Consider the following 26,580-nt stretch of genomic DNA (forward strand, 5'->3'; position numbering starts at 1 on the left):
AGGGAGCTCACTGTATCATTAGCATCTAGTCTTTTCTTATGGTTCTAATTTATGTTTCTGCTATTGAATAACTACTATTCTGCTATTGAATAACTATTGAATACTCACTGTTCATAGCTCTGACTTTCTGAGGTATACAGAATATATTTTCTTATATGTGACTGGTCTGTAAATTCAAAGCCTGCTCTTTCAGCACATACTAGACTCCAAGCACCACTATGAAAATTAAATAGCCATAAATCCTGACATCACATGTTTTAAAGTCCAGCAGGAAAGAAGAGGGAAAGATGATATTTGTGTCTTGCCTAGATCTTCCCCTCCTTTGAATCGAAGACCTTTCTCCATTATACACAGTTTGCAAGGTTAAATTCATCCTGTGGACTTACAAACATAAAGCCTATAAAAATGAAATTGTGTGATATTAGTACATAAATAGACCAACAGATCAATGAAACCAAAATAGAAAATCCAGAAACAGACCCAAAAGTATGTGGCAATTTATTGTACAATAAAGGTAGTTTTGCAAAGAAGTAAGGAAAGATATTATTTTGAATAGAAGGTGTTAGGATACCTGTTTGACCATATAGAAAAATAAGACATTGGATCCATTTCTCACACCAAACTGCAGGATCAATTCTGAATGAATCAGAGATTAAAATGTAAAAAAATACAGTCATATAAGTATTAGAAGAAAACGTAAGTGAATTGCTTTATAACCTGGGAGTGGGTAAGATTTTCTATGATTAAAATCTGGAAGCAAGAAGGAAAAAAGTTTACTTAAACAGAAAAAACACGGAAAAAGCAGCCTTTGGATGGTGAAACAAACAAACAAAAAAACATGAGAAGCAAAATCAAGACAAGTAACAAACTGGGAGAAAATATTTGCAATTTGTATGATGGGCAAAGTATTACCATCTCTAATGTGTAAAGATATTCTAAAAATAGAGAGAAGACTAACAACCCTATAGGAAAGTGGGCCAAAAATATGAACAGCTTACAGAAAAAAAAAATGCAAATAGCCTTAATCATATGAAAATCTTTTCGGCCGGGCGCGGTGGCTCAAGCCTGTAATCCCAGCACTTTGGGAGGCCGAGGCGGGTGGATCATGAGGTCAGGAGATCGAGACCATCCTGGCTAACATGGTGAAACCCCGTCTCTACTAAAAATACAAAAAACTAGCCGGGCGTGGTGGCGGGCGCCTGTAGTCCCAGCTACTCGGAGGCTGAGGCAGGAGAATGGCGTGAACCTGGGAGGCGGAGCTTGCAGTGAGCCGAGATCGCGCCACTGCACTCCAGCCTGGGTGACACAGCGCGAGACTCCGTCTCAAAAAAAAAAAAAAGAAAATCTTTTCAACCTAGTTCTTAATAAGAGAAATGCAAATTAAAACTACCCTGAAAGGCAGATTGGTTAAAAAAAAAAAAAAATCCACAACATACTTTGTTGGTATGGCTGTGAGAAGACAGGCACCTTCATCATTCCTGGTGGGAAAAACGTTACCACTCTGGAATACTATCCCTCTGGAGGGATATTTGATGATGTCTAGCAAAGTTACATATGCATTTACCTTTTGACTTCACAATTCCATTTCTAGGAATCTATCCAAAAGATAACCAGTAAAAATATGAAAAAAGTATGTAAAAGATTATTAATTATAGCACTATGCTCTCAAAAGGAAATTGGTAGAATAAACTATAAAATGTTTATGCATCTGAGTAATATGCAACTGTAAGAAAGGAATGAGGAACATCTCTATATACTGTTATAGAACAATCTTCAGAAAAAAATGAGTTAATAAAAATGTGCATACTATACTACCACTTATCTAAGAAAGGGGACCTGTGAATATATATTCACATTTTCTTGCCTTTTTTCAAAGTGTTCAGTAAAACAAACAAAAATAAATGTTTACATTGGAAATAGTGAGGAAACAGGATGAAGAGAACAATGCTGAAAGTTCTTTATTTTGTAGATTTGACTTTGGACTGTATAAATATTTACATCATTTTAATAAACTAAATATAAATTTATATGACTATAAAAATATAAATATAAAAGTCAGAAGCAAAATGAAACAACTGAACCTACTTCTTAGGTTGGTAGGACAACCATACAGAGAGGAATGCTTCTAGATAACTGTAGATAATAGTAATTTGACTGTACATCCTAGCGGGATAGAATCTAAAGAGAAGAAATGCAAAATAAATTAAATCATTTAATTTATCATATCATTGGTGGTAGCATTGTCATTAATATGCTGAAACAGTCTTGTGCATTCTGGGGAGTAAAATAAACAAGTACCTATGTTGTTGTCATTAAGAACCAGAAATTTTGGCATAAAAGAAAGGAAATATAGATGTAAAATTGATGAAGTTAAGTAAAATTCTGCTGTCCTAAGTTTGAATGAGAAAGATCATCATGAATGCCTGAAATATTTTAGCTCTATATTAATAATTATTTCTAGCTCTGACTACTGAAAAGACCTAGAAACATGGACCAATCCAGTAGCAATGAGCATGTCTAGTACCCAGATTGTGGATTTAAATACCATTTCTCACTAACAATAAGCTGGGTTCCTTAGGGAAGTAGCTAATTACAAGTCTGGAGCAGGAAATGTGTAAGATGAGCCTGGAACCCTCCTTGTGGCAGGGAAGTCATTAAAGAGTCAAAAGGACCCATGGACAAATGTCAACAGGCTCCCAATGGACAAAGGGAGAAAATTTGCAAGTCAATAAGGATATTAAATGTATGCAAGGATAATTAATTGAAATACATATAATATGTTTAAACCCATAAATTCACAAGGATACTAAAAAACTAATTGGTCCCCTTTGGAGGGTGGTTGAGAATCAATTCATTATTTTGAAAGCTATTATAGAAAGAACTATTTATCCTGACTTTTCCAAAAGAACTTATTTGTACTTCTGGGCAACCAACGAATGGATTATTATAAATGTCTTTATAGGAAGTATTTCAGCTAATAAATGAGGAAAGAGAAATAAAATTAAAATATTACTATTTGGTAACCCCTAATGAATTACTGAATCTAGGCAATAATCAGTAATGATGGTTAGCATCGCAAATGGGAACACAAGTAGACATCATTTACTTCATGATGGAAGTACACAAATACTGATGAAATATTCTTGCTACAAAATTGAACCTAAATCTCTAGATTTAACTACCAATTTAGATGAAATATATGGGAGAGAAGGGCCTGTTAAATGACATCAGGGGAATGTAATCAAGAAAATCTAGACTGTGAGAATCTCTGCAGGAAAAATGACCTGATCTCTTCAAAAATAAATTACAAGAGGGGGAAAAAAAGAGATGGAGAAGGATATTCAGTAGATTATGGAGACTGGAAAGACAAATTAACCAACTGAATCTTGATTCAAGCAAACAAATTGTAGAACAAAACAAAAACTTATGAGAGAATTAGAAAAATTTGTATACTTGAATATTTGACAGTATTACAGTATTCTTTTCGACTCTTTTAGGACTGAAAATAGCATCATGGCCATGGTTCTTTAAAAGTCCTTATCTATTTTGGATGCATACTGAAATATTTTTGATGAAATGATATGATGTCTGGGATTTCCCTCAAAATAACTAGAGTTAGGTGGGGGATTAGGCAGAGGTAAAGATAAAACCAAATTGGCCATAAGTTGACAATGCTGAAATAAGGTAACAACTACAATGGGATTTATTTTACTATCTCTCTGTTTTGGTATATATTCGATATTGTCCATAATAAAGAGTTTTTTCTCCTTTTTTCCTTAATTTTTTTCATTATTTCTTCTAAAAAATGGGATACATGTGCAGAAAGTGCAGGTTTGTTCCATAGGTATACATGTGCCATGGTGGTTTGTTGCACTTATTGACCCATCCTTCAAGCTCCCTTCCCTCAACCCCCAACCCCCAACAGGCCTTGATGTGTGTTGTTCCCCTCTGTGTCCATGTGTTCTCAGTGTTCAACTTCCACTTATGAGTGAGAACGTGCGGTGTTTGGTTTTCTGTTCCTGTGTTAGTTTGCTGAGGATGATGGCTTCCAGCTTCATCCATGTTCCCGCAAAGGACATGTTGTCATTCCTTTTTATGGCTGCATAGTATTCCATGGGGTATATGTACCACATTTTCTTTATCCAGGCTATCATTGACGGGCATTTGGGTTGGTTCCATGTCTTTGCTATTGTAAATAGTTCTGCAGTAAACATACATGTACATGTGTCTTTATAGTAGAAAGATTTATATTCTTTTGTGTCTATGCTCAGTAATGGGATTGCTGGGTCAAATGATGTTTCTGGTTCTAAATCCTCAAGGAATCACCACAGTGTCTTCCACAATGGTTGAACTAATTTACATTCCCAGTGTATTCCTATTCTCCACAGCCTCACGAGCATCTATTGTTTCCCGACTTTTTAATAATCACCATTCTGACTGGTGTGAGATGGTATCTCATTGTGATTTTGATTTGCATTTCAATAGAGAGTTTTTTCAAGTCTCATTTATGATAAAGTATCTGGAATATGAAGAACAATACCTACATAATATATTCCTTGTTTTAGAGGATAGACAAACCCAGGTTCAAACTCCATTTCCCATAAGAGGAACTCTGTCATGTGTAATTCTTGGAACTGCAGAAACTGAAAAGAGCAATATGATCTGTTGCTGGTCCCCCCTTTGTCCCGCTGGAAACAAAGGTATGTACATAAAGCTAGATTTAGCTAATCGTGTGCTCTCACTTAGGACTTCCAATCTTTGTTAATGTCACCAAAACCCAAGCAACAGTGCCCATACCCAGTGGTAGGACCATCTAGTCATGGCAATAGGGTCAGAGGTATTTTCGCAAATAGACTATTATGACCATGTGGCCTTGGCTGTAGTTTCTGCTGTTTAGCCTCTCTTGGCTTTTGCTTGTTTTCTGAATCTGCTTCTTTGAAAAACAAATTAATTCTTTGAGATACCCATGTCCTTCCAATAAATTTCTTTTCTCTTTAAGTTAGGTTGAGTCAGTTTTCTTAGCTTGCAGCACAGATTCCTGAGTGTCATTTGAATAAAAAGTTAAGCACGGCTATAATATATATAAATTAATGTGTGCTTAAAAAAATAAAGTACTATATAAAATGTGTGGTAGTATTTTTATGCACATATGCATCTACATGTGTAATAGATACGATGATATGCTTGTATAGAGAACTGTATGATGTACTTAAATTTCTTCTTATTATCTTTACTGTTAAAAATAATGATTAGAATAATGAGATAATAAAGCATAAGAATGAATTAACTTTTTGACCAACATAAACATTTTTAATCATATAACACTATTAGGATAATACTCTCTGACTTGCCTGCAGCATTTGATTGCTGTGTGCAATAAATAGGATAATTGTAGGGAAAGGATTTTGAAAATATACATGAAAGGTACTGCTAAGGTTATTTAGCTGATATAGAAGCAGCAGACGAACCCAGTGTAGGGGGTAGGGGGATTTTTGATATCTGGTAACTTCGTAATTTGTGAAGTATACTCCTATTGTGTCCACACTTTCTTTGCTTCTTTCATCGCCCATGCTCTGTGGAATAGCCATTGGCATTTTGCCAGGGCATGTATAGGTATTAGGTTCTCCATGAGTGAGGAAAATACCTAGGAGAAGGGATGAAAACTGGCAGACTAGGACAACAGAAAGACTTAATAAGTTTAGAAACTGTCCAAGGTACTGAGAAATCTCAGATGCATTTCTGCTTTATTAAGCTATTCTATAAGGCTAGCCAGATAAGGAAACCTTAAATGATTCCTTGGTTCTCCCAAGGCCCAAAGTGGAGCCAATCAGCTTCACTTCCTCCTGTCCTAGATGTTACTCAGCTACACAGGAAGAGGGACAGAATCACAGCAAGGGATTCCACTCCCAATTAGATCTTGTGATGAGGCTTAGAAAAAGCAGTTAAAAGGGGCAAACTGGCACTAGGGAATGAAGAATAATAACAATCGTCCAGTCTTAGGAGCAGATAGTAAAAGGTCATCCTGGAGGATGAAAATCTGTTTAAGTGTCATTATAATAGCAGACCATATTCTAAAGAGGTAAATGATTATGCATATCCAAAGATGGAGATTCTAAAATGCCAATAAGGAACCCCAAGTGGGTAAAGCTTAAATATTCAGAGAAGGAGTCAGTGACTGGCAGATATGTTCAAGTGGGTGTCTTTCCAACAGCAAGTCCTTTCTGGGAGACTCTCCTCTCTGTAATACATTTATAACAGCTCAATCCAATCAGGAGTCATTCACAGCTGGGGCAAGATGGAGAGGAGAGGGGTCTTTTCACTGGTTGCCTGCTCTGGACACCACAGGTGGGGCACTGGCTGTGGTTGTAGTGGCATTCTTCCTCACCACCCCCTACTTCTTTGGTTTCCATTCCAGAAAGGTGAAGACAGCCAAGATTCATGTTAAAGAAGTGAATTGAATTTAAAGCATAATAAATAGGCTAGGCTTTCTAATCAGTTGCTCCATGTCCATTCCATAAAACTGAGAAGTTGCCTATTTCAGTATTAGAAATTTAACAAGTTTTACATTTTCCATAGAAATCTTTGCATACGTGTATGTACTTTTTGTCTTCTTGAATTAGTATACAGAATACAATGGAGACCTTTTTTATGACTCAGGATTGTTATTAAGATCATTAACAACTGTGCCCCACTGTGTTGTGCTATAAACCTAAGATCTGCCTGAATGTTTAGCTCTAGAAGAAAGAGATCCACTTGATCATGGTGGATAAGCTTGATGATGTGCTGCTGGATTCGGTTTGCCAGTATTTTATTGAGGATTTTTGCATTGATGTTCATCAGGGATATTGGTCTAAAGCTCTCCTTTTTTGTTGTATCTCTGCCAGGCTTTGGTATCCGGATGATGTTGGCCTCATAAAATGAGTTAGGGAGGATTCCCTCTTTTTGTATTGATTGGAATAGTTTCAGAAGGGATGGTCCCTGGGATGCAAGGCTGGTTCAACATATGCAAATCAATAAATGTAATCCAGCATATAAACAGAACCAAAGACAAAAACCACGTGATTATCTCAATAGATGCAGAAAAGGCCTTTGACAAAATTCAACAGCCCTTCATGCTAAAAATTCTCAATAAATTCGGTATTGATGGAACGTATCTCAAAATAATAAGAGCTATTTATGACAAATCCACAGCCAATATCATACTGAATGAGCAAAAACTGGAAGCATCCCCTTTGAAAACTGGCACAAGACAGGGATGCCCTCTCTCACCACTCCTATTCAGCATTGTGTTGGAAGTTCTGGCTAGGGCAATCATGCAAGAGAAAGAAGTAAAGTGTATTCAGTTAGGAAAAGAAGTCAAATTGTCCCTGTTTGCAGATGGTATGATTGTATATTGAGAAAACCCCATCGTCTCAGCCCAAAATCTCGTTAAGCTGATAAGCAACTTCAGCAAAGCCTCAGGATACAAAATCAATGTGCAAAAATCACAAGCATTCTTATACGCCAGTAACAGACAAACAGAGAGCCAAATCATGAATGAACTCCCATTCACAATAGCTTCAAAGAGAATAAAATACCTAGGAATCCAACTTACAAGGGATATAAAGGACCTCTTCAAGGAGAACTACAAACCACTGCTCAGTGAAATAAAAGAGGACACAAACAAATGGAAAACCATACCATGCTCATGGATAGGAAGAATCAGTATCGTGAAAATGGCCATACTGCCCAAGGTAATTTATAGATTCAACGCCATCCGCATTAAGCTACCAATGACTTTCTTCACAGAATTGGAAAAAACTGCTTTAAAGTTCATATGGAACCAAAAAAGACCCCGCATTGCCAAGACAATCCTAAGCCAAAAGAACAAAGCTGGAGACATCATGCTACCTGACTTCAAACTATACTATAAGGCTACAGTAACCAAAACAGCATGGTACCGGTACCAAAACAGAGATATAGACCAATGGAACAGAACAGAGCCCTCAGAAATAATACCACACATCTACAGCCATCTGATCTTTGACAAACCTGACAAAAACAAAAAATGGGGAAAGGATTCCCTATTTAATAAATGGTGCTGGGAAAATTGGCTAGCCGTAAGGAGAAAGCTGAAACTGGATACTTTCCTTACTCCTTATACGAAAATTAATTCAAGATGGATTAGAGACTTAAATGTTTGACCTAAAACCATAAAAACCCTAGAAGAAAACCTAGGTAATACCATTCAGGACATAGGCATGGGCAAGGACTTCATGTCTAAAACACCAAAAGCAACAGCAACAAAAGCCAAAATTGACAAATGGGATCTAATTAAACTAAAGAGCTTCTGCACAGCAAAAGAAACTACCATCAGAGTGAACAGGCTACCTACAGAATGGGAGAAAATTTTTGCAATCTACTCATCTGACAAAGGGCTAATATCCAGAACCTACAAAGAACTCAAACAAATTTACAAGAAAAAAACAAACAACCCCATCAAAAAGTGGGCAAAGTATATGAACAGACACTTCTCAAAAGAAGACATGCATACAGCCAACAGACACATGAAAAAATGCTCATCATCACTTGCCATCAGAGAAATGCAAATCAAAACCACAATGAGATACCATCTCACACCAGTTAGAATGGCAATCATTAAAAAATCAGGAAACAACAGGTGCTGGAGAGGATGTGGAGAAATAGGAACACTTTTACACTGTTGGTGGGACTGTAAACTAGTTCAACAATTTTGGAAGACAGTGTGACGATTCCTCAAGGATCTAGAACTAGAAATACCACTTGACCCAGCCATCCCATTACTGGGGATATACCCAAAGGATTATAAGTCATGCTGCTATAAAGACACATGCACACGTATGTTTATTGCAGCACTATTCACAATAGCAAAGACTTGGAATCAACCCAAAGGTCCATCAGTGACAGACTGGATTAAGCAAATGTGGCACATATGCATCATGGAATACTATGCAGCCATAAAAAAGGATGAGTTCGTGTCCTTTGTAGGGACATGGATGCAACTGGAAACCATCATTCTCAGCAAACTATCACAAGAACAGAAAACCAAACACCGCATGTTCTCACTCATAGGTGGGAATTGAACAATGAGATCACTTGGACACAGGAAGGGGAACATCACACACCGGGTCCTATTGTGGGGAGGGGGTTTGGGGAGGGATAGCATTAGGAGATATACCTAATGTAAATGATGAGTTAATGGGTGCAGCACACCAAATGGTACATGTATACATATGTGAACAAACCTGCACGTTGTGCACATGTACCCCAGAACTTAAAGTATAATAAAAAGAAAAAAAAAAAAAAAGGAGATCCAAGCTGCTGTGCTGCTGGACACCGGTTACCTATTCTGTAGTCTTTAGGTTCAAATAATTTGCATAAATTTGGAATATTTTTGTTCCTTGAAAGTTTGGCAGCATTTGATGGTAAACCATCACATCCTAATTTTCATTTTTCAGAATATTTTAAACCACTAATTTAATTGCTTCAATGGCTATAGGATAAATTTGTTTTTTAACAATTTCTTTGTGTCAGTTTTAGGAAGGCATACGTTTCTATAAATTTGTGCTTTTCATTCAAGTTTTCAAATTTTGGCATAAACTTGTTCATAATACACTCTTATCTTTTGAGTGTATATTGTCTGTAGAAATGTCCCCTTTTCCATTCCCATTGTTGTTTATTTGTTCTTTCTTGATAAAGATTTGTCAATTTGATTAGTATTTTCAAAGAACCAAGCTTTGGCTTTATTAGTCTATTTCATTAATTTCTGTTCTTTATTATTGTCATCTACTGTTTTTATTCTGATATTTTTCTAATGGCTTATACTGTGTTCTTAGCTCATTAACTTTTAACTTTTCTTTTTGCATAAAAGATGCTATACAATTTCTCTTAATATTATTTTAGCTATATTTCATGTAATGTAATATGTAGTATATTTATCACTCAGTTCAAAATATTTTCAAATGTTCAGTATAATTTATTATTTGACCTATAAATTATTTAGAAGTGTGTTTCACAATATGTAAAAATATGACTTTTGTCTATAATTTTTGGTTGTGAATTTCTAAATTAATTATATTGTGGTCAGATAACATGTTTTATATGATGCTGATCCCTTAAAATTCGTTGACTCTTGTTTTATACCTTAGTATGTGGTCAACTTTCATAAATATTCCATGAGTTCTTGGGAAAGAAAGTGTGTTCAGCAGCTGTTATATGCAGTGTTCTATATGTGCCCATTAGCTTCAAACTGTTAATTGTGTTGGTCTATCAATTACTTGGGAAAACTTATTAACATTCTCAACTACGTTAGTGGAGCTGTCAATGTATCCTTGTAATTCTGTCAGTTTTTCCTTATGTAAATTAAGGTTGTGCAATTAGGTGAATAAAAGTTTATAACTGTTATATATTCCTAATGAATTGTACATTTAACATTTTGTAGAAATAGTCTTTACTTACACTAAAGCATATTGTAACAGTCTTTCTTTTCTAATGTTAATTTAACCACTGCAAGTTTCTTTTGATTGACATCTGCCTGTTATGACTTTTTTATCCTTTTAGATTTCAACATTTCTGAATTATGTTTTGGACATATTTCTTATAAATAGCTATTAAAAATTTAAATCTACTCTAAAATTACTTGTCTTCTACTTTGTCCATGTACCATATTTATTAACATATTTGGGGTTTTTCAATCATCTTATTGTATGCTTTTTCTTTGCATGATCTATATTTCTACTTCTCTCTTGTATAACACTTTTACACTTTATTTTTCTTCTATTACTTTGGAAGTTATATTTTCTATTTTTATGATTTTTATGACTTTCCTGGAAATTTTAACATATTTACTTAAATTACCAAAATTTAAACAATATTCTTTCCATCCTCATTAACAATGTAGGTATTTTAGAACATCTTGAGTCCAATCACTCCCTCCTAAGCTATATGCTATTGTCATCATATATTATAGTTTTAATAACTCCACAAGACACTACCCTGTATTATTTGTCATCAATATTTCTTTATATTTGCTCATATATGTACCACTTTTTGAGGCTACTCATCTTCTTTTGTCTCAGACTTCCTTCTGGGATCTTTTTTTTTAAGCCTGAAGTGTATCATTCATAACTTATTTTCTTGAGTTCTTGTTAATGACAAACTCTATCAGTTTTTGTGTATCTGAAGATGACTTTATTTTACCCTAGTTTTTGAAGGATGTTTTAATTGGGCATACACTTATACGTTGACAACTATTTTCTCTCAGTGTAAGGAAGACATATCATAGTCTTCTGGGTCCCACTGTTACAGTTGAAAAGTCAGCTGTTATTCTAATTATTATTGACTTAGGTCATCTATCTTTTCTCTTTGACTGCTGTCAGATCTTTTATTTGTCTTTGATATTCTGTAGTTCCTCTATGGTATATCTAAATGGGGACATCTTTATGTTTACCTCACTTTGGATGGCATGACTTCTTAAATCTGAGGATTGGTGTCTTTTATCAGTTTGGGAAAATTTTAAGCCCTCATTTATTTAAATATGGCTTTTGCCTAACCCTCCATACTGTTTTCTCAGTATAGAATATAAATCCTCTCTGGAGAAAAGGATCATCTCTGCTTGGAATTTTAAGATATTAAATCCACAATTTCAATTCTACATGTCTTTTAATATTTTTCACAATTTTTTCTGGGTCCCTTGGGCTCATTTTGAATGATTTCTTTAGATCTATTTTCCAGTTTCTTAATTTTATTCCTTTAATAGTATTCACATAGCTATTCTGCCCATCTGTTGAACTTTTAATTGCCATTTTTACATTTTTCATGTTTGAAATTCCATTTTTATCCTACTATGACTGATTATTTTTATAGTATCTTGCTCCTTATTCATATTTTCAATCTCTTATTTTCCTAAGTGTATGATATAACCTAGTTTATATTCCGTGTCTGATGGATTCAAAAGTTGGAGACTTTGTGGGTCAGGTTTGGCTTTCCACTGATATTGCTGCTGTTTCCTCTTGTTACTTTCTTTTTCCCTTGTCTGTTTTGTGATGTTTTTAAAACTGTAAATTCATATTCCTTAAAACTCTCCCTGTGGGAATTGTGTGGCCTGGGTTAAAAGGCTCTTTCTCCAGAGAGGATTTCTATTTTATACTGAGAAAACAGGCCTTTGGAGTCCCAGCTTTATGGGAAGTAAGGCAAGCCTTTGGCTTTCTGTTCTCTGTATTCTATGAAGTCGAGAAAACACAAACTTAAATGTCACCAGGTTCTCCATATAGAATAGCCTCAACCTTTCTCCAGGTTCCTACTTCGGCTTACTTTTTTGGTCCCTGTGTTGGTTTCCCAGGGCTCTTATAACAAAGTATCACAATCTGGATCACCTAAAACAGCATAAATTTATTCTCTCACAGCTCTGGAGGCCAGAAGTCTGAAATCAACATATTGACTGGGCTGTGTTCCCTCCCAACCCTCTAGGGAAGGATCCTTCTTTGCCTGTTCCAGCTTTCGATAGCCCCAGGTGTTCCTGAGCTTTTGACATCATAACTCCAATCTCTACCTCCACCTTCACATGGTGGTCTTTCCTTTATGTTTGCCTGTGACTAAATTTTCCTCTTCTTATAAGGACATCATCAGTCCTGTTGGATTAGGGTCCATCCTAATCCAGCACAATTTTATCTTAACTTGATTACATCTGCAAGGACCCCGTTTCCAAATGAGATCACATTCACAGGAGGTTAGGACACATTGGGGCTGGGGACACTGAATTCAAACCATAACAGTCTCCAACAATTTCAATCCCTTGCCAGCCCTTAAATGTTTTCTTATGCATTCTAGCACTTTTGCAGTTATCATTTATATAATCTTTCTGTTTTCTATTCAATGTCAGCTCTTATTTCTCACTCATTTCCCTATGCTTGGCCACAGCAGCTCCTTCCTTTTTCTCATTGTGGTGCAGACTTACAAATCACAAAAAAACAAAACAAAACAAAAAACAGAGCACAAAATAAGAGTAAGACTTTAAATAGGGACTCAGCAGAATAAAGTAGAAGATAATAACTGCATGGATGTTGCAATATCTTTTTTGAGATGGTGCTCAAAGTACTTTTATCCCTAGATCACTGTGGTATATCTGTCTAGTCCTCAAATCATAAAGATCTAGGGCTGAATCCTTTCTCTACCTCTTACAAGGTACATGACCTTGAGATATACATAAGCTCCTAATTTCACAGTATCATCTGGAAAAAAACCCACTATTACAATAATAGTCTTTTTAGGGTGTTTTGTGGATGGATGACGTAAGTGCCAATATAACCCATGGCACAAAGCAGGCATTTAGTAGTTGCACAAACAACTTTCTTTCTGTGTTCCAGATAGGTAAGGACTTTGAATAATTTGCCTCTGCTTAAGCGAAGGGTGAAAAGTGATGTCTTTCATATTGATACACAATCCTATGGTGTAATTAGGGCAGGTGTGCTACTTTATAGAGGAAACCGAACCATGGGAAAGTTAACTCATCAAACATGAAAGAAAGGCAAATAATAATAACCATACAAAAGGAGAAAATCTGTTTTGCTGATGATCAGTGGTTCTGTAACCCTTAAAGGAGGAACTGAAATTCAAATGAAGTCATCCTTCCCATTTCTACTCAGTTTTTCCAGCTAACAGCTTGTTGGTTCTCTGCTTTAAATGCCACCCTTTCTTCAACTCCAATGACACTTCATCTCTGTCAACTGAGAGGGAAGAGATGGAGGAAAAAAAAAAAACCCACAAAAAAAACAGATATCATTGTAAACCGTATTTTAAACTCTGTACACGAAATCACTCAGAGACATTTTAACTTGTATTTGAGAGCCTCACCCAGGCCCACACTCCGGAATAGCTTTATAACTTTATAATCTAAGGAAGGAAAAGCCAGAAATCTGCACTCTGTGATTGACTCACACACATGTTGGAAGCAGAGTTCACAAATCTAATTCCTTTCTCCAATCCTGCACATTTTTACCTAGAGAACACAAGCGAATGGAGGCGGTCCGGCCCACTCAGAGAATTCCTGACAGCAGCTCCTCGTGAAAAATATTATGTTTGGGGTGAGCATCTATCCAGGAGCAGTGCTGAAATAAGATGGCGAGGACGCAAATGGAGAATAAATGGCTGATGTAGAGAGAGCTGCAGAAATGAGGGTGATTATTCAGGGGCTGTCCTCTATGAATACATTAGCTCCCCAATAAGTCCATGCATTTTGACTGCTTCCAAAGCAATTTCTCAGGGTTTCAGTGAATACAGGTGTCTGGAAGTGGTTTCTAAGCTCAGCTTCAGACAGGCTGTTCATGTCGCCAGTCCTCAAAGCCCTAGCATTAAGTCTGGGTGGTGAGTCGGGCCCCACACAGTGCCTGTCACGTCATTGCAGGCATCCTAAGATGCTCCTTGTGGGTGCCCAATCTCCCCTTCAGGTCAGGGGCAAGGACTGTTGCCTGCCTGGTGGGGTGGAAGGTTGAAGGAGGTTAGAGGCTAGAGGAGGGTGCATCCACGCTACAGTCCTTCAGTGGGAATTGAGTATCAAGAATTGGAGACATCAGATGCAGACACTAAGGCCAAAGGTGCCAGAGTAGGGCCAGTAGGTGGAAACAGGCAGATGAGGTCTGCACGGATGTGTGAACAGGCTGGCAGTGAGGTGGAGCATCTCAGATAATCCCTATGGACACCAGTAGGCACAGGGTTCTTTCCAAGCATCGGCAAGCCTGGAGCGTGTGGGGGTGGCTGACTGCTGCGAGTTCCCCATGGAGAAGACAGTGGGGGCCATCATGGGGAGGACACCCTGCAGTTCCAATACTGGGTCTGCCAAGGACAATCCCTGGTCATAGAGGTGGGCAGGCTTCCTTCCAGGACAAGATCCTTCATTGTATCCATCATCGCATTCCTGCCTAACACCAGGGGACCTAACAGGAACCTCAGATAGGAAAGCGGGCTTCATCGTAGATTTATGTTTTCATTAGCCAAGGGGAAAGAGCCAGAAAGCCTAGGAAATGTTCCCGTAGGATGAGAAATAACATAGAGCCTCTTGGGGATCCATGCCATGAGCTGATTGTTGGAAAAAACCCTGTACTTTGGGGCAGGAGAATGGCATGAGGCAGGAATGGGCTGTGTGTCTGGCTAGCGCCTGGGGTCAGAAAGCAGCCTGCAGTGAGCCTGACTTCATCTTGCTGTTTATACACCCTGGGTTTATTTTCCCGGGCTCTCTCTTAACAAAGTGTTCGGGAATGTTCTATGGCCACTGTGGAGAAGACAGAGAGTGTCAGAGTGAGAAATCCCAAGGGAGCTGACTTAGGGTCACTCTTGTCCAGCCACCCTCGATGCCTGTTATTGCTTCCTGGAGCACACCTTTGCTTACTCCGATGGACCTCAGTTTGATTTTAAAAGAGGCTGTTCCCTTGAGTTGGCAGCTCAACCTCTCCCATGCTCCCTCCCCTAGCCAAGCAGGTTCTGAAGTCCTCTTCTTCCTGAAAAGTCAAGAGGCTCCACCCTGTGTCTTCCCAATCCCAATCACACACATGTGGACCAGGGTTCAGGACTGGACGTTCTGAATCAGTCTGTAACCCTCAACCTTAAACCCCATTTCTCCACCCCAGACTCATTACCCTGGTGGGAGCTGAGCCGAGCCCTTTGAGTGAGAAACTCCACTCACCCTGATCCCAAGCTCCACATTCTCGCCTCCGTAGACTTCCATGCCTTCGTCCAGCAGGCCAATCTCCTGGAAGTACTGCCGGTCCACAATGAAGCAGCCAATGAGGGCGGGGCTCCTGCAGGGGCAGGGGAGATGGGCCAGTGGTGAGCAGAGAGGCTGTCTGGTGTGGCTGTCTGAGGAGTAAGAGCAGTAAGTCCTTACTGTCAGGAGGATCTGGGGCTCTTCCTTCCTCTGCTGCCAAAGCCAGTGTGAGGCTTGTTCCTGGAGTGGTCCCTGGGTCTGGCCTCACCCAACCACTCCAGAAAGGCTGTTTCCTCCGGGCAGTGGGCAGACAGCTGCCATCCTGGGATCAGCTTTAGTGGGGTGGTGCTTGTGTGTGTGTTAGCTGTGAGAAGTGGTGCTCAGCCTGCCAGTCTAGGTTGACTGTATCTCTAGCTGCCCTGACCCTGACCTCTGCACAGTCAGTCTCTGTTCCTGCTTGGGAATGCATACCAGTTTTCCTATCCTTCCCCAACTTAGGATCTGTATGTCATCCTTGGTCCACTTAGAAAGATTAGCTGGCACCAGGTTGCAAAGGGCTTTGGGTAGCAGGGTAAAAAATCTGAATTTTATCTGCAGGTAAATAGGTGTCCATGAGGAATTTTAAGCAAGACAGTGGTGTGAGCAGATCTGTGTTTTTTAAAGAGAATAGTCAGGCAGCTGTGGGTGACTGACCAGAGGGGAAGGGGTGGGAATTGAGGGGCCCAGCTGGGAAGCTCATTGCTGTATCCAGGTGAAAAATGATGGAGAGCTGAGTCAGAGTATCAGGAACAGAGACAGGAATTGTTTAAAGACATATTTTGATGTAAAATCAGCAGAACTTCAAAATAGATGAACTACACAAGGGTGAGAAAGGGGGAGGAACCTGGATGCCATCTGGCTTTCTGGCTCGGGTGACAGTGGGTTGTGGGCCACTCATCAATACAGGGGCACAAGAGAAGAAGCTGGTTTCAAAAGAAAGAAGCTTTGGTGGTAGAAAAACTGACCTTAAGGTACCTGTGTGACACCAGGAGGAGATAGCCAACAGGCAGAGCTTAGGTACATGGCCTGAGTCTCTAATTCAACAGGGTTCTTAGGCTGGAACAACCTGCCAACAGCTATGGCGTCCAGGAGCTGGAAGGCTTTTCCTTCCTTGAGGGCTATGAGCTTGGGTCTCACCAGCTCTGTGCAGACACCCAGTGCAGCACCTCACAGAGAACGATTCACATGAGGTGAGTCAGCATGAGAGCACGGGGCTGCTTCTCTGTGAGAACACTGCTTATGCAGTGACGTTGAATTGTTCTACTGCTTATTGCTATCATTTCTAGCCCTTGCCTGGCTGGATGACTTGGTGGGAGTGGGGGAATAAAAGGAGAAATGAAGGCTCCTCAGGGATGAGAAAACTATCAGTCAATCACATGTAAATGAACCCGTCTTTGAAAATGGAAACTTATCAAGGTGGAGAAAGGCGATTTTGCAGGCCATTTCCCTGGGGAATGCGGATACAGGAGGCTGCTCAGGCAGAGACTGTCACCCTGGAGCCACTGTTTCTCTTCCTTTCAAATCACTGCATTTTATTCTAAATGTCTTCACCCTCATAGACCTGCAGGTATCCTGGGAAGCTAATCTACCACTCCTAAAGCAGACTGAGACCCTGTTGTGGTGGAGGTAACAGAACCCAGGCCTTAGAGGTAATCTCTCTGGGAAAAATCACCCTTCTGGATGTGTGTCTCTAAGAGAAGTTCCCTAGCGTCTCCGAGCCTCCGATTCCATGTCTGTAACATAGGATCCATTCTAACCTCACACGGACTAAATTAAAACACTTGAAGCCTCTGGGACATAACTGGCACTCAAAAGGTCATTTAAAAAGGTAAAAAGATGCAATTGCGCACTAAGTCTAGAAGATCTCCTCTTTAAATATGTGATGATTCAGAAGCATCAGGTTGGCAGAGTGGTGGGGTCTTGGCATTTGCCTCTCCATTCCTAAGTGTTGGATATGACAGGGCACGCTGGAAAAATGCTTTCAGGATACACAGTAAGGGACCTTCCTCAAACTGACAGTTCAAGCCAGGTAATGAACAGAATCTGAAACAGTTACTCTGAGATGAGCACAGGCCACCTCAGTGGTTTATTATTAACCGGCTAGGGTATTAAGTGGATTCTATCAGCGTGAAAGGGTTATTGATTTACACCTTGCCTCATTCCTGAAAGGATTAGAAATAGCTTATGAGAAAATTTAAAATACATAGAAAACCATAAATAGATAAATGTCTAGACAGACCTAAAGATTGCAACAAATTGGAATGCATGTGCAGACCAAGGTCCTCTCTCAATTGTTCTTAAAGTAGACATGAAAGTTTGCCTTTGAGTTTCCTGTTGGTCAAAGTGGAAAGAACATACATGGTCTTAGAAACAAAATGTACAGTTCTCATGTGAAAATGTCATATTAATTGATTCCCTGGGGACAGCAAGGCTTTCTCTGACTGGCAGTCAGTTTGAAAGAAATTTCTCACGTGGATTTTCTTAATGGGGTCACCTGGTGACTCAGGGAACAGCCATCGCAAAGACATCTCTTTAGAATACACTAGAAGATACTGCTGAGCTCTTTTTATGACTTATGCCACGTGTGGGCAGAGCACTAAAGTATAGCTTGAAAGCAAAGAGAGCTCGGATGGGCAAGATACATTTGTATAAATCACAGCTTTCTGTGGAGCTGTCTTCATCTGGGAATAAAACCAGGAATGTTCTTCCAAAAATCTTCCATAAAAGTTATTTCCCTCAACCAAGTTTTTGATAAAAATTGAGTGATAGAAAATTTGAGGTTGAGATGACAATGTCTGGCAAGGACCTGGAATGCAGGCTTGCTGATTAAGACTGGACTGATACAGGTAGAGATGAGCAGAACAGAAACAGTTAATGTCAATGCAGTCTTCTGCAGGAATGCTCATTGCATGGGGGCATATTTCCCTTCAACAGCATTCCTCAGGCCTAGGAGCAGAAAACAGCTACACCAGTTCTGAGCTCAACAGTGGACAATAGAGGGGTGAAAACTAGCCACTGAGTCTAGCTTCCGTGGGTGGATCTTGGCTTTACCGCCCAGTGCCTTTGGCAGGGCCATTCTCCTCTCTCAGTCTTGCTCTCCTCATCTTGTAAAACAGGGATGAGACGTGAGTGGTCAACAGGTTATAATGATGATCAAATGAGCCAATGCATGTAAAAGACCCTTGTACATAGCAGAATCTCAGCAAATGTTTAACAACACAAAATTGTGGCAGGGGCCGAGCAGAGTAGGTAACAGGCAACTTCAGGAAAGTTAGGTGGTGTTTTCTTCTGTTCCATTTTAAGTGTGAGTATATATTTTTTTCTTCTGGCGAGGAAAAATGTGACCTTAAGTAATAATGACTGACTTTCAATTAAATTTTTCATACCCTTTCTCCCTCATGTAATACAAAACAACATGAGCTTCTAATCTCTTTAACTCCAAAAACTGTGCCCTAGGCCACCTTCTGGTGCCTTCTGTTTTGTAATGGGCAGAACTTTGTAGGGAGCATAAAGATACCCACTGTATCATCAATATAGACAGAAATAGGCTGGGCTCAGTGGCTCACGCCTGTAATCCCAGCACTTTGTGAGGCAGAGGTAGGTGGATCACAAGGTCAGGAGTTCAAGACCAGCCTGGCCAACATGGTGAAACCCTGTCTCTACTAAAAAATACAAAAATCAGCCAGGCACGGTGGAAGGTGCCTGTAATCCCAGCTATTTGAGAGGCTGAGGCAGGAGAATCACTTGAATTGGGAGGCGGGGGGGCCGGAGGCTTCAGTGAGCTGAGATCACGTCACTGTACTCCAGCCTGGGCGACAGAGTGAGACTCCACCACAAAAACAAAAACAAAAACAAACATAGACAGAAATAAAAACTAGTGGAGACAGCTGTTGGAGGTGTCCTGAACCTTAAAAGCTAAGACTGCGCAGGGCAGTCATTCATGAGTCCAGGAAGATGGCAGCAAAGGCAGGAAAGAACTTGGGACCTTTGAAATACAGTATGAAGTCACTTTTGTCTGAGTCTTACAGAATAACACTCAAATATCACCAAGGTATACACTGTCCTGTGGGGTCTGGTCTTGCCTCTCAGCCCCTCCACCCTCACTACCTGGGGCTGCTGGCTGGCTTCCCACTTCTAGTCACTTCGAACCTTCTCTGTGTTCGTGAACTTTGCATATGGACGTCCATTCCCCAACCTAGCCATCTTCTACTCGCCTTCAAAAACAAGTGAAAATGCTATCCTCTGAAAAGCATTTCTCCACTTTCAATGCAGTTTCTGCCTGCAAGGTAGAATAATGTTCCTATTCCAGCGATTTTGTCTGTCTTCACTAGACTCCAGGCTTTTGGGAGTCGGAACCAAATCTTCATCACTCTGGATCCCCAATCTGGACCACAGTTCTTGGCGCCCAGACACAGTGATGTGTGGAAATGGGTCACTTTGAGGCTGTGAATGGATTCTGAGATCTTCAGAGCCCATGGCAGTGACTGAAGATCAGACTGCAGTTCCTTTCAACCCTGCCTACCCCTGTCATCCCCACGATGGGGCTCAAGTTGGAGACTAAGCATTGGGCCAGTAGGGGGTTCCTAGCCTGGAGGTCAAAGCAGAGAGACCCACAGGTAAAGATTTGCTTTACCTGATTGGGGCTGTGGAGTTCTCTAGCTTCCACCAGGCCTTGGGGGGATTTAGGTAGCGGCACCACAGTTCCCAGTCAAAGCCCTGGGCAGCCAGCGGGTACTCTTCTATTTCAAAGTTGTCATATTTGATGTTATCAAAGGACGGCGAGATGATCCGCTTCCGGTTCTCCTTGATGCGAGTGAGGACAGGTTCAGCCCTGGGCAGAGAGGAGACAGCCAGAGAGGGGGTAACCATTTCCAAGGTGGAAATATCCAGAGTAGCATCTCCCGAAGGTCCTTCCCCAGCAGAAAGAGGAAGGAAAGCCTGCCCATCTCCTCTGATGGAGAGGTGCACTGCCTTCTGGGAAGGAGCCCCTGTTCAACTTCCCGTTCCCTGAGGATTTCCCGGCTGAGCTGAGAGATTCTTATTCCAGCCAGCCTTGTTCCTGCTCACTTTCCCTTTCTCCATTAGAAAAAAAAAATCAAGACTTAAAAAAGAAGAAAGAGAAGAAAGAAATAGATCTGAGGGTCCAGAAGAAGCTTTCACCTTGGGCTTTGATTTTGCTAAAATTCTATGTATCAATCTGGAGGAAAAGACAGATGAGGATGGCAGAGACTAGGAGGTGAGAACAAACCTACATCCGCCAACCATGCGATGCTGCCTTGGGATGCCAGCTATGCCACATCCACCCCCCAGAAGGGTTCCCCAACCACCCAAGGAGGGGTGGGGCATTTGGGCTTTCCCAGGGAGCCGGGAAGCCCCTGCAGGCACCAGGCGAGTAATGTGTTTGCAGACAGGAATGATAAGCTTCTCATTAATAATACATTTGGTGTATAACTGTTTATTCAAATCAGCTTGAAATAGTAAGTGTCCCTCTCCTATCCTGGCCATAAATCCAAAGAAAATTCTGTTTAAATAGTCACAAATGGCAAGCAGGGACTTCAGCTGTAAAAAAGGACTGTGTTGCAGCCTTAATTTGGGCCTGTTATGGCAGCATCCAGGCCAGGCTGCGTGCACGCCCTGCCTGCTGAAGTGTCCTCCTCTCCCACTCCCTGGAGGCAGAGGCTGGCACTGTGGAGTCTGGGGAGCAGAGCAGACCCCAGAGACAACAGGCATATTGATAAAAGGGTGGCCACCTACTTGCCCCAGCTACTCATGGTCATCGCCAGAGCCTGTGTCTCCAGGCCCAGGCAAAGTTACACACAGCAGGTGGCACTGTGCCCTCCAGCCCCGCAGGGAGGTCTGCATCTGCCACTCTATTCCTGGCTGGTTGCAGCCACTGGGGCCTTCTGTCCGGTCCCTTTCCCCCAGCATCTGAGCAGCTCTGACCAGAGAAAGAAAGATTTTCTTAGACAGTTTCACCATAGGGAGAATCTGAGATTACGTGCTACCTCCGATCTGGGAGTGGGAAAGCCCGGGCTACCTGTGACAACATTAGGCAATCTTCCCCCACCTTTGCCCACTTGGTGTTGGCCCTGGCTGTGAGGCTGGGCTTCTGCCTCATGTTTGGCCCAGCTCTCCTTTCCTAGACGTTGGAACCCTGTCCTTAGCTGGGCACTCTCTGCTTTGCCCTTAGCATGTACCCTTTTCCCTGATGACTCTGCCAGCCAGAGTCACATGTGATGTCACCATGCCTATTAGGCACTGTGTGCTGACCCATTGACCCCTGGGTACCCCCTCCCCTCTACCACACCTCAAACTCTAAAGTTCCAGCCTTGTTGCCTGGCTCACTCACACACCCACATTTCACCCATTCCCAGAATTATCTCTTAGGCTATGACCAAGATCCCAGCATGCTTTGCACTATTGGAGTCGAAGCCCTAGATCCCACTGGGACTCCTCCTCCTCTCCCAAGGGGCACTTACCAGCCCACATTGAACTCCACGTGGGCATCAAAGAGTGCCACCACAGGGGCAGTGGCCGCCCTCCAGCCGCTGACCCTGGAGCGGATGAGGCCTTCCTGCTTGCTGTGACGCACGACTTTGATGAAGCCTGGCTTCTGGCTGTTCACCTTGTCCACATATTCGGTCAGCTTCTCCTTCAGTTCCTCTGTCAGGGAGAAAATGCAGACTTAGCATGGGAGGGAGGTCAGGAGGCAGAAGGGGCAATCACAACAGTCACTCTTTTAGGGTGAACTGACCCCCAGAGAAAGGCTGGGGGGCCCATTCCCCTCCCTGTGTCTTCTTCAGTGGTCCCCGCAGTGGCCAGCACCGCTTAGTTTTGAAGGGAAACATAGAGGGGAATACAGTATTTCCTGAGGCTCAGCAATACACAGGGTCATATACACTGCACACACGGTCTATTTAATCTTCACAACAAGCCAATGGGAAAATGGTAGCTCAAAAGAATTAGTCAAGTTCTCCAGCATCATGCAGCTTGTGAGTGGCACAGTCTACTTTCAAACCATGTCTTAGTGGTCTCCATCTCCATCGGTGCTCCTATAACCCCCAGGGGAAGCTCCCTCTGCCAAGACCCCAGCCCAGGATCCACTCTCTGCCTGGATCTCCATCTTTCTAGGAAGTGGATGGCCAGGAGCTGTGCCCATGTGAACAGCTGGTGTTGGTTTGCTGCCTGTGGTCCTAGGCCTGGCTAAGCATGTGATGCCTCTGCTTTTTCAGAACTGCAGATGAGGCCTGCAGCAACAGAAACAGGCCTCAGCAGCAGCCCCTGAACCCCTCAGCAAGAGAGGGCACTGCAGCTGCATTCATTATGTTTTCCACAGCAGCTAAGGCAAGAGCCCATGACAGCCCTTATAGTTGGTTGGACAGAATTCTAAAGTTCCTTTTGAACCAAGCATCCATCCCAAGGTGTGAATCCCCTCTGTCTGCCTGATGAGTGATCATCCAGCCCCTGCAGTAAAAGGGAAATCTATGCAATCCATTCCTTAGAGGGCCTCTTCAACTATTAGATGTTCTTCCTTCTTCTGACCTCCAAATGCCAGGGTCCCTCAATCTTCCACTCATGAGTCCAATGGGACCTATTTTGGAGACACAGAAGACAGATCAAGTCCCTCTTTCCACATAACAACGCTTTAGAATTGAAACCCATTCTTAAGTCCTTGTTAAGGACTTCTCTAGGTCAAATAGCTTCAGTTCCTCCTTGTGTTTCCGCATATCTCACGATTTCAAATTCTCTAATCATGTTAAACTTCCCTCTAATTAAGTTAGTTTTTCTCGAACCCTTTCGTATTATGCAGAAGTTGACCTAATACTTCTAAAGTAAACTGGGCTATACAGAATAGAAGAAACAAATCACCTCCCTTAATCTAGAATCTATGTTCCTATTAATATAATCTAAAGTCACAACAACTTTGATTACTTTTGTCTCAAATTAAGCTTACTGTTAACATATACTTACAAATTATTTTTACATGGTGCTACTAAGTCAGGCCTCCTCCATCCCATCTCTGTGGATGCAGGTGCACGTGCAAGTGCTTGTGTGTGTGTGTGCACATATGAGTGCCTGCTTTGAGTGATAACAAAGAATCTTATGTTTACTTTTATTTAATCAGCCTTTCTAAAGATTTCCACTGTTTCTTTGGATGTCAAAATGTTTTTGTCCCCCGATTTCATTACCCAGTGGTTTTCTAATCCTTCCAGGTTTCCAGCTTCTGCAAAAGTGATGAGCATATGGCCTTTCTTGTCATTCAAGTAATCCTTTTAAACAGTGTGACTCCTGTCCTAAGCTAGGGCTGGTGGGGGCTGTCAGTGTCCTCATTCCAGCCTGGAGAAAACTTGACTGACTTCTGGGCTGCCACTGACATGCTTTATATCTCACTGCAGTCCATACGAAGATGACCTCAAGATCTCTGAATCTTGAGGTCTGCAGCTGCCTGAAGAGGCCACTGTCCCACAAATGTCAGGACGTTGGCCATAGAGCAGCATAACTCAGTGTGTCTCACACTTACAAGGCCTTCAAGCACCGTTGCCAGGAGGCTTCTTAAAACATTTACTGTTTTATCACTTCCAAGGTCCATTCCTCATATATCCTTTTTGAAAAATTTAAATAGAGCTCATAAAGTCTGATATTTGGGTTTTTGATGGGGGCAGTTAAGTGCTGAGTGCACAGAATTTGGAGTGAGAACTGGGCTAGTACCAAATGGCCTGACATAAATTCCCACCCTTCCCCATGAGAGGGATACCTGTCCCCTTCTCTGCCTCCTCAACCCTCAGGTGAGGCTCCTGCCAATTGACTCCTGTCAATACCTACTGTGACTAAGGTATTGATGGGAGGAGGCTGAGGACGATTGCTACCAAATGGTCTCCCATGAATTTCACCTCTCCAAATTCACATCCTTGTGTGGCCGCCTCACACATTGAGTCTGAGCTGGACTTTGACACAGCAAGACACAGCAGGAGGGACCCTGTGCAAGTTCCAGCCTTTTGCTTTTGCTCTCTTGCTGCCCTAACTAAGGAAGCTCCAGCCAGGCTCCTCCCCAGCCCAGTCATTTAGGCCACCCCACAAAGGCCCCAGACAGGTGAGTGAGGCCCTCGTGGATCCTTCAGCCCCAGTTGGGCCACCAGCTGATTGCAACTGACCAGGAGAGCCATTGTGTAGAGCAGAGACAGGCTGCCCAGTGATCCCAGCCTTTATTGCAGGATTCTGGGCCAATGGATGGTGGTTGTTTCACACCATAACTTCTGGAATGGTTTGTTATACACAATGGCTATAATAAATATTGTCTATTGTTCTGGTCTGGTGCTGGGGTTAAAATAAGATTGTGAACTCCTGATGCACAGGAAATGCAGTCAGAGGAAGAATGAGCTTTGAGGGGTGGCAGCAAGAAATGAAAATCTTTGCTTCCTATAGGAGCTACTTGCCCCTTTGTACCTCTGAGCTCTGTCAACACTGAGCTGGAGTAAAGGCTTCTGGTGGACCAGATAGTAAAAAATTCCATCCCCAGTCAGCTGCATCCCAAACATGTGCTGCTGATTAGAAGAGGGAATTCTCTTAGCCCCAACCAAACAACTGCTATCCAAAAAAGAAAACAAAGAAGAAAAAAAATGCCTTGAAGTACCCTAGATGATACTGCCTCTGTCTTTGTAAAGTACCTTTACTTAATTAGGTTTTCATGTTTTCTTTCCATCTTTGTTAGGTGCCAAAGCAAGAAAGAACTATCTCAAAAGTACTTCTGCATTGACTGGAAAACTGTTTTCCAAGACACTGTCCATTGTATACTATATATATTGACTATTAACTATTGTATATACACATAAACAAACACACATGCATGTTCACATATAATATCTCTCAGAACTTCTTAGCTCCAAAGATTGTGTTTTTGGAGTTGAACTTGTGTTTTTTCTTATATCCAAACACAAGTACCCAGCCCATCATATTTGCCTTCTTGCTAAGGCTGCCAGGAAGCTCAAAGACAAATATAATGACTAATCACAAAGATTTTATCAGGATTTTTGCTGCCCTATCTTTGCTAAACCTTTGATTTTCTGGTTCAAATTTAAAACCTGATTGACTTTTACCTTTTCTTCTCTATGCAAGCTATCTTTAATTGATTTTTAATTTCTATAAATAATATTTAATAAAGTATCTTGGTGGGTTAGGACAGGAGCATAATTGTGGAAGGAAAAGGGAAGGTATATTTTGTGTTTGTTTTAATGTGTTGGAGAAAGAGGAGGCAGGGAGTCTGCTTGCTGTGATTCAGATCTAGAGTCAATGTGGAGCTGTCAATAGCCCATGTTGACAGAGAAATACAATTTGCACCCTGCATGGGGCCAGGTGTCATCCTGCTTATGTTGCTACTCCAGCGCTCTCCTACTGTCCACAAATCCCTGATCTCCTGACATCGGAGGGACCTCTGTAAACCAGCACTACCAGAAGCAGTGATGAAGCACCACTCACTCCTGGGAGGTCACAGGTCACTCTCCACATCCCCACAGGGAGCTTCCTCTCAGGGTCTGCTCAGGGCAGGCTGCTTGCCAGCTCTCATTTCTTCAGACTTAGATGCCAAGGAAACACGGGGGATTCACCAGTGTGGTCAAACAGAGCCCTTCTCCCCTCCTCATCTATCCCCTTCCACTGCTTCTATAAAAAGTGGTTGGCTCCACAACTACTAGCAGGCTGAGCTAGAAAGGTCTGGCATAGAGGCTGTTAATCTGATTTAAGCACTTAATGGGACACTCTGATCTCATGCATAAAGGAAACTAAAGGATCTGAAAGTTGATGCCTAATGGGGCTTTGCTCTTTGGAAGGCA

General features: G+C 41.4%; 1 protein-coding gene across 8 annotated transcripts in view; it reads right to left on the reverse strand.

Moving 5' to 3' along the window:
- Positions 1-26,580, reverse strand: part of GALNT18 (polypeptide N-acetylgalactosaminyltransferase 18) — a 361,437-nt gene that overhangs the window by 88,700 nt on the left and 246,157 nt on the right. For all 8 annotated transcript variants that reach the window (XR_004177488.1, XM_017948635.3, XM_017948633.3 and 5 more), the window contains 3 exons: positions 22,234-22,417; positions 20,388-20,585; positions 15,695-15,809 (listed from right to left, as the gene is read on the reverse strand). Coding sequence is in view for 7 of the 8 variants with exons in the window: in XM_017948635.3 (XP_017804124.1) it covers positions 15,695-15,809; positions 20,388-20,585; positions 22,234-22,417 (497 nt within the window). In the remaining variant the exon portion in view is untranslated. The remainder of the gene's footprint in view (positions 1-15,694; positions 15,810-20,387; positions 20,586-22,233; positions 22,418-26,580) is intronic.

Source organism: Papio anubis, chromosome 12, assembly GCF_008728515.1.
Source record: "Papio anubis isolate 15944 chromosome 12, Panubis1.0, whole genome shotgun sequence".
NCBI lineage: Eukaryota > Metazoa > Chordata > Mammalia > Primates > Cercopithecidae > Papio > Papio anubis.